At 41.3% G+C, this 7,500-nt stretch overlaps 1 protein-coding gene across 5 annotated transcripts in view; it reads left to right on the top strand.

Moving 5' to 3' along the window:
* stard13b (StAR-related lipid transfer (START) domain containing 13b) overlaps positions 1–7,500 on the top strand; it is a 111,093-nt gene that overhangs the window by 101,963 nt on the left and 1,630 nt on the right. For all 5 annotated transcript variants that reach the window (XM_027150506.2, XM_027150510.2, XM_027150508.2 and 2 more), the window contains 9 exons: positions 1–801; positions 2,500–2,670; positions 2,846–3,005; positions 4,199–4,397; positions 4,494–4,707; positions 5,040–5,154; positions 5,443–5,685; positions 6,604–6,821; positions 7,061–7,237. The exon at positions 1–801 is cut by the window's left edge and continues 479 nt beyond it. In XM_027150506.2, coding sequence (XP_027006307.2) covers positions 1–801; positions 2,500–2,670; positions 2,846–3,005; positions 4,199–4,397; positions 4,494–4,707; positions 5,040–5,154; positions 5,443–5,685; positions 6,604–6,821; positions 7,061–7,237 — 2,298 coding nt within the window. The remainder of the gene's footprint in view (positions 802–2,499; positions 2,671–2,845; positions 3,006–4,198; positions 4,398–4,493; positions 4,708–5,039; positions 5,155–5,442; positions 5,686–6,603; positions 6,822–7,060; positions 7,238–7,500) is intronic.

Genomic DNA, 7,500 nt, shown 5'->3' with positions numbered 1-7,500 from the left:
TCAGGCCTTGAAGGCTCTTCGGTGTGTGGAGATTAATGGCCATGGTGTGTTGAATTCACACTCGAGCAGTGAAGGAAGCAGCAGCCAATCTGGGGGCAGCACTGTCAGTACTCCAAGCCTGAAGGAACGCAAAGCCCACCGTGCTGAGCACAAGCGCAGTGGCATGTATTTGGATGACCTGGATGTCTTCTCTGGAATTGTTCAGGGTAAACGCAATGAATTCCGCTCTTACGAAGATCTGGTTGTGCACATCCCGAAAGACCACAAGCCTGGAACCTTCCCCAAGGCTCTTTCCATTGAGAGTCTCTCACCCACAGCTGTACCTCTCAGCAGGGTTTCTGAAGCCCAGCGTCAGCCAAGCATAAAAGAGCAGAGACCTGTTACACAATGCTGCTCACGTGGCAGCCGCATCAGCATCTACGACAATGTGCCTGGCTCACACCTCTATGCCAGCACCGGAGACCTCATCGATTTAAAAAATGAGGACCTGTTCCCTCACTTGGATGATATCCTACAGCATGTGAATGGCCTGCAGCAGATTGTGGATCACTGGTCTAAGAATGTTTTGCCTACAGGAGATAGTGTGGCAAAGAGCATGGTGGAGCAGGATGGGAAAAGTCAGGTGAACATGCAGTCCTCGAGTCACATCACACTAGATTTGGAGGGTCACTCTGTGCTGGAGGGGCAGGTTACTCCCAGTGATGGAGACAGGGATGGTGTTTCACTTAATGAAACTGAATCTACAGGAATTAGAGAGAGGAGAGACTCTGGAGTTGGAGCTTCCCTCACCAGGCCAAATCGGTAAGATTTAGAGCTTTGAACGTATTTTTACAACTGGTTTGGATTTGCTGATACTGGGTCAGTTCTTCAACTACACGTATTAAATTACATACCAATCCAGTACTGATTCTGGGCTTGTTTGGGGGGATGGTTTAATGACAGGTACAATTGCTTTTGAACCATGGATCAATTCTGAAGTTACATAAACTTCTAATATACTCGCAATACGGTAGGCACTACATTCTGATTGCTAATATTGGTATTTAACTTTGGTACCAAATTGGTACCAATGTTTATATGCATGGCTTGTCCTCGTATGGGAATACCTGCAAACGAGGATCTGATCTCTTATAAGAAGTTTTAGGCAGAATCGCAGGCAGGCGATTCGGAACGCTCTCAGTAAATGCACTTATACTACAATGATGAGCTAAGTACTGTCCAATAAAACTTTTGTTTTACACTTCACTAAGATGTTGCATCTCTCCCTCATCCGGGTTACCTTTGGCCATTGTCACAAAACTTGAAAGAGGAAGGTAAAGCTGAAGCAACCATATAACTCCATATGCTGCAATGAGGGCAGGTGGCTCCCACATACGTGGAAATGCACCCAAGACCATAACTTTCAAAAGGGAAAAGGTTCTCTAGACTGCTTCTGGGCTCAAAAGAGTTGTCACTAAACGTACTGGAACCTCAGGGAAAAGAGCTCCAAGTCTGAAGGGAGGGAATTGAAAACAAACTAAAAAAACAGGGTTTCACATGAGGGTTTTTTGGATAACTAATACCCCTTTTCCACTGGAAAGAACCGGGTGCTGGTTCAGAGCTAGAGCTGGTGCTGGTTCAAAGTTGGTTCCACTGGCAAATCTTCTAAGAACCGGTTTGCCTTTCCATCGGTTAGAGAGCCGTCACAGAGCCGAGTCTGACGTCACTGTATACGTTTCACGTTACACAGCAATGTTAGCGCAGCAGCGGCAAACACAAACACATCAACAATGGCGGATGTTGCTTTACTGTTAATGCTCATGGCTTTGTGAACCTACATTAACATCCAAACGCGGCGAATCCAACGTGTACGTGCAGCCCCGTGTAATCTGTATAAATGGAGGTTGTGATCGAGAAAGTCCATAATATTAAAAGTTAGCCTTAGCATGTAGCTACCTACTATCATGTGTGCTGATAATGTATCATATTGCGGTAAAGTAAAAGTGTATTAAACATTAGTATACTTAAGGTACATTATCAAATGCGCTAACAGTAGCCCCGCCCACAGCCCCACCCACAGCCCCTGCACAAGCGGTTCTTAAGTCTAGACCAGCAACGTTTTGGTGCTACTTAAGAACCACTTTTTCTGGTTCAGAGCCGGTGATTTGTCTGTCGAAAAAGAAAGAACTGGTTCTAAATTAGGCTCCGAACCTGCACTCAAACTGCCTCGGTGGTAAAGGGGCATAAGTGTACCTATCATCTAGGTACTTTTCTAGGGTTCCTTTTGAGGGTTAAAGGAGTAGGAGGGTGATAGATGGAAATTATACATACTGTACACATTTTCTAGAATTTTGTAATGTGTTCTCAAAGTGTTCTCAAATGTGGGTGTGGTTACAGGAAATGATCTCTGGTCCACCTCTGTTATTATAAAGTTTGGAATGTAGTGTCCATCTGTATGACATCACCTTCCACCACAGCTCCTAAAATGTTACTAAAATTAAATTCCCATTCTGTATTCAGTCTGCGATGGCCGAGTTTCCAGATCTCCAACCGCCTCAGCCATTCAATGGCTTCTCTACAGATCACCAACCAATCAGCTGGACAGCTCAGCCTCCTGCAGAGGTTCTCTCTACTGCGCCTCACTGCCATCATGGAAAAGTACTCATTGTCTAACAAGCATGGCTGGACCTGGTAAGAATTTGGATTTGTAAAATGTTAAGGTTTGGTAGTACTGTACATCGGTTGTGCTGAAAGAGGAGGAAAAAACAGTAATAAGAACATATCGAGAGATCTCTGGTATCTTTTTTGTTGTAGTAAACTGTAATTCGAAATGCATCAATTTATGAAACCATGCTCTGTGATGCAGGTCAGTGCCAAAGTTCATGAAGAGGATGAAAGTTCCTGATTATAAAGATAAGAACGTGTTTGGTGTTCCTCTCATCGTGCACGTCCAGCGCTTCGGTCAGCCTCTACCTCTGGGCCTTCAGCAGGCTCTACGCTACCTCAGGAGCCAGTGTCTTGACCAGGTTTGTTAACACACTTTGTTAAAATTCATACACCATCCTGCCCGACAATATCTCGATATATATGCGGTAGTCTGGTAAAACCTTTCACCTTGTGATATTTAAACATTTTGTATGAGGTAGAAGTGTGTACAGTGTCAACCAGAAGTAAAGTATAAGCATTCTTAAATCTTTTACCACAAGTGAAATGGGAGAAAATCTTATTTATGTAGGTAATTTGACAGACAGAATCTGATTACAAACTGAATTGATTAAGCTTATGTCAGTTTTGTTCAAAACACGGCATACGTGACAAAGCGTAACATTCCCTGCAAGAGAAAATCGCTCATAGCTACTAAAGTTTTAGAGTTCAGTACTGTTTGTTAAACTACCTGTAGCTTCTTACTTTCTGCATGAAGCCTGGGTAAAATTAAGAGGAAAACAAAAACATTGCCATATTGTTTTGGTGAAATATATTTAAGGTTTCTTAAAGTTGCTAAGGCAGAAATACGCAGTTTTTGCTAATCCTATTTTTAATTATGTCGCTTTGTAGAAGCCAACATTCTGTTTTCCTGTTTAAGCTTAGACAAAAATTTATTGAAAGTAACTCCTCCTAGGGCTTTCGAGCCACGTGCATCAAATTCGGATATGTTTGTTGCTATTACTTTTCTAAGCGATCCGAGTTCCGGTACTTCCGGTACCGGGTCTCAAAGTGACCTTTTTTCCCATAGACTCCCATTATAAATTTCGAACTATCTAAAGCAAACTCGGCCAGCTCCTTTAGGGTGATACTCTTAAATTGGTGTACCAACTGGCCTTTCGATTGTGCTGCAGCCCCGCCCACAAAATATGCAAAATCAAAAAACTTTTTACAACATGGACATGTGATATATCAAAACACTCATCACAATGAGGGGAACTTCCTCAAGAGTATTCTAAAGATGTTACATGCTCATGTCCACTTACCTCCAAATGTTTTGGCACCATAGCTTTCTGTTTACTTGCTTTCAAAAGTAACACTGACCCTTATGTCCACTCGCCTCCAAAAAACACCGGCCTTTGCGAATACTTGCATCGTCAAAGCCAACATCAAAGTTTATCGCAACAAATTTAACAAATTTAGTTTTTTTTTTGCATTTCTAAGAGCTGCACACGTACAGTATGTTGTATAAGATCGCTGGTCTCACCGTTAATTCGCTGTCTTATCAAATCTCTAGGTGGGTCTTTTCCGCAAGTCTGGAGTGAAATCTCGCATCCAGGCTCTCAGGCAGATGAATGAGAACTCTCCGGAGGATGTGAATTATGAGGACCAGTCCGCCTACGACGTGGCCGACATGGTCAAGCAGTTCTTCAGAGATCTTCCTGAGCCACTCCTCACCAGCAAACTGGGAGAAACCTTCCTTCATATTTACCAATGTAAGGAAATGAACTTATGCATGTAGTGATCACTAACAAACAACCTGCATTTACTATGATCTAAATCTATATTTTGTTTTCTTTATATCTTTGTAGATGTGCCTAAGGACCAGCGGTTGCAAGCAGTCCAGGCAGCCATCATGCTGATGTCCGATGAGAACAGAGAAGTCCTGCAAACCTTGTTGTGCTTCCTCAGTGATGTTACCTCCTCTGTGCAGGAGAATCAGATGACGCCCATGAATATCGCCGTCTGTTTAGCACCCTCCCTTTTTCACCTCAATATCCTGAAGAAGGAAAATCTCTCTCCAAGGTGGGTTACATGGGGAAAGGTTCTTGTATTCAGGTTACATTGAAACCTGTGTGTGTTTGTGATATTCAGATGATTAGAATTTACTTGTATGTAGCTTACAGCTCCAAGAGTTGCCAGATAATATTTGTTATGGTTGCCTATAACAAAACCTGCCCATGATTTCAGGCCTCGAGATAAACAATGTTTCCTCAGATGTGTTTTGGTTGAATTTTGGTGGACTTTAAAAGCAACTACCTTAAGTCTAGTTCTTATGTATTTAATATTGCCATCAAATGGTGTTCCAGTTATTTGAGTACATTAAAAATCAAAGTTCTGCTTTTGCTTCTTTGAAGAACCATGCAAAAGAAATACGCCACTGGAAGACCTGACCAAAAGGACTTGAATGAGAACCTGGCCGCCACACAAGGCTTGGCACATATGATCACAGAGTGTAACCGGCTATTTGAGGTGAGCTCGTTCTTTCTCTGTCTGTCTCGTTCTCCTGGTTCCTCGGATCATGGCATTGATTTGATTGAATGTTCCTAATAGGTTCTTGACTAATGTAGTGAAAAAGGGGTGAAGTTTGAACAACTACTTTATCTGGATGCATATTTATCCATCTTATCCATCAAATATAAATATGTATTTGGTATTCAGTATGACCTTTAAGCTACAGAAATGAATATTTTTCCTTCAGAATGACCCACACTTGATATTTCTGGAAAACAAATAGCTTTTTGTCTCTCCCACGCTCAGATTCCCCATGAAATGGTGACTCAGTCGAGGAACTCCTACGTGGAGGCTGACCTGCAGGCCCCGACGCTGGAGGACTTGTGTAAGCAGCAGCAGCAGCAGCACAATGAAGAAGAAGAGGACGAAGGCTCCTGGCCTGTGCACTTAGAGTCCCGACTTCAAGTTCTGCTCAAGGAGGCACGAGACAAAGCCAAGGGCTGGGTGTCCTGCCAAAGCTCTGACAACACTGAACTCGCATACAAAAAGGTAGGGATGGAGACTCGGGCATGTTTGTTCTGGCTTAGTATACTCTATTTTGGGGTCACAGATAAGAGGGTAGCTGAAAAAGCTGAGTCTTTTTACCTTAAATATAAGTAAATTAGATGAGGCTATAGTTTTTTTTAGCAGTCAACGAATTTGCAAAATCACTGATTTTCTGATAAGAAGAAGGCTAAGTATTGATTCACTGATTCTTTGAATCTTGAATCTCTAGATTTTTTTTTTTGTAGTCAAAACAAGGCTACATTTTGATTCACTGAATTACTGACTGATTAGTAATAAGTACAAGACTAAGATTTGATTTACTAATTTGCTGATTTTTTTTGTTAAAAAAAAAAACAAAAAACAGCCAAGCATTGATCCACTGATTCCATGAATCTCTGATGTTTAGTCCTCGAAACAAGGCTTAGTACTGATTCTTTGATTCACTGAATCATTTTTCGTAAAATTAGACAAGGCTGCGTATTGATTTAATGATTCCTTGAATATCTGATTTATCTATCTATCTATCTATCTATCTATCTATCTATCTATCTATCTATCTATCTATCTATCTATCTATCTATCTATCTATCTATCTATCTATCTATCTATCTATCTATTTAGGCTTAGAACTGATTCACTGCTTCACTTCGTTGTTTTTTTGATAGCAAAACATCTTTATATCGATTGAACGATTTATTGAATCTTTGGTAGATTTTTAGTAGTCAGTACAAGGCTTTGTATTGATTCAATAAGTCACTGAATTACAGATGTTTTTACAGTCAGATCAAGGCTAAGCGTATTTTTTGACTGATTCACTGTGTACAGACTTTTTTGGTTAGCAGACAAGGCTAAGTATTGATTCACTGAGTCACTGAATCACTTCTCAACGTCATGTGTGTGAAATGTCCTGTTGCCCTGCAGGTAGGCGATGGGAACCCATTGCGGCGTTGGCGTGTGTCAGTGGAGGTGGAGGCTCCTCCATCCGTAGTGTTGAACCGCATACTGCGAGAGCGCCACCTGTGGGATGTGGATCTGCTGCAGTGGAGAGTGTGTGAAGTGCTTGACAAGCAGACTGAGATCTTCCAATACGTCCTGAACCGCATGCCCCCGCACCCTAGCAGGGATTTTGTAGTGCTCAGGTACGTCATAACAGTAACTCACTTTCTCTCACTGTTACAGGTGATATTTACTAAAAGTAATTCTAAGTGTATTAAAATGTATCCTAGTTACTCCATGAATATAATTATATACAGATTATTGCCACACTTTATAAAAATAAACCGTAATTTCACAAACATTAGATGAGTAACTGGCTAAGCGTTTAAATCAAACTGAGCACGTCTTCATTCTGTTCCGTTTGGTGTGTGTTTACTTTTAGGTCGTGGAGGACAGATTTACCTCGGGGAGCATGCTCCCTCGTGTCCGTCTCCATCGAGCATGACGAGTGTCCTCTCATAGGTGGCATCAGGGGCATTGTGCTTGAGTCTGGCTACCTGCTGGAACCCTGCGGCTCGGGCAAGTCACGGCTCACACACATCTGCAGAGTGGACCTCAAGTGAGTACGCACTCTGAGTACATATGCTAATCACAACTATTTCTTTTTGCTAATTCTATCACAATAATATTATTAAATACTTCATCATATTTATTAATAATTAATTGCTACTATTGCCTGTAATTACATACTGTAAGTTTTTGCTAATCGTACATCATTCAGTACATCAGTATAACTGATAATCATTGATATATATTTCTAGATTCATTTTTATTTATTAAATAAATAATGAATACGTATAAATAAATCTTGTTAATTAAATG

Source organism: Tachysurus fulvidraco, chromosome 11 (assembly GCF_022655615.1).
Source record: "Tachysurus fulvidraco isolate hzauxx_2018 chromosome 11, HZAU_PFXX_2.0, whole genome shotgun sequence".
Lineage (NCBI taxonomy): Eukaryota > Metazoa > Chordata > Actinopteri > Siluriformes > Bagridae > Tachysurus > Tachysurus fulvidraco.
Note: the sequence above shows the minus strand (reverse complement) of the source record. Positions and strands in the feature narration are given on the sequence as shown.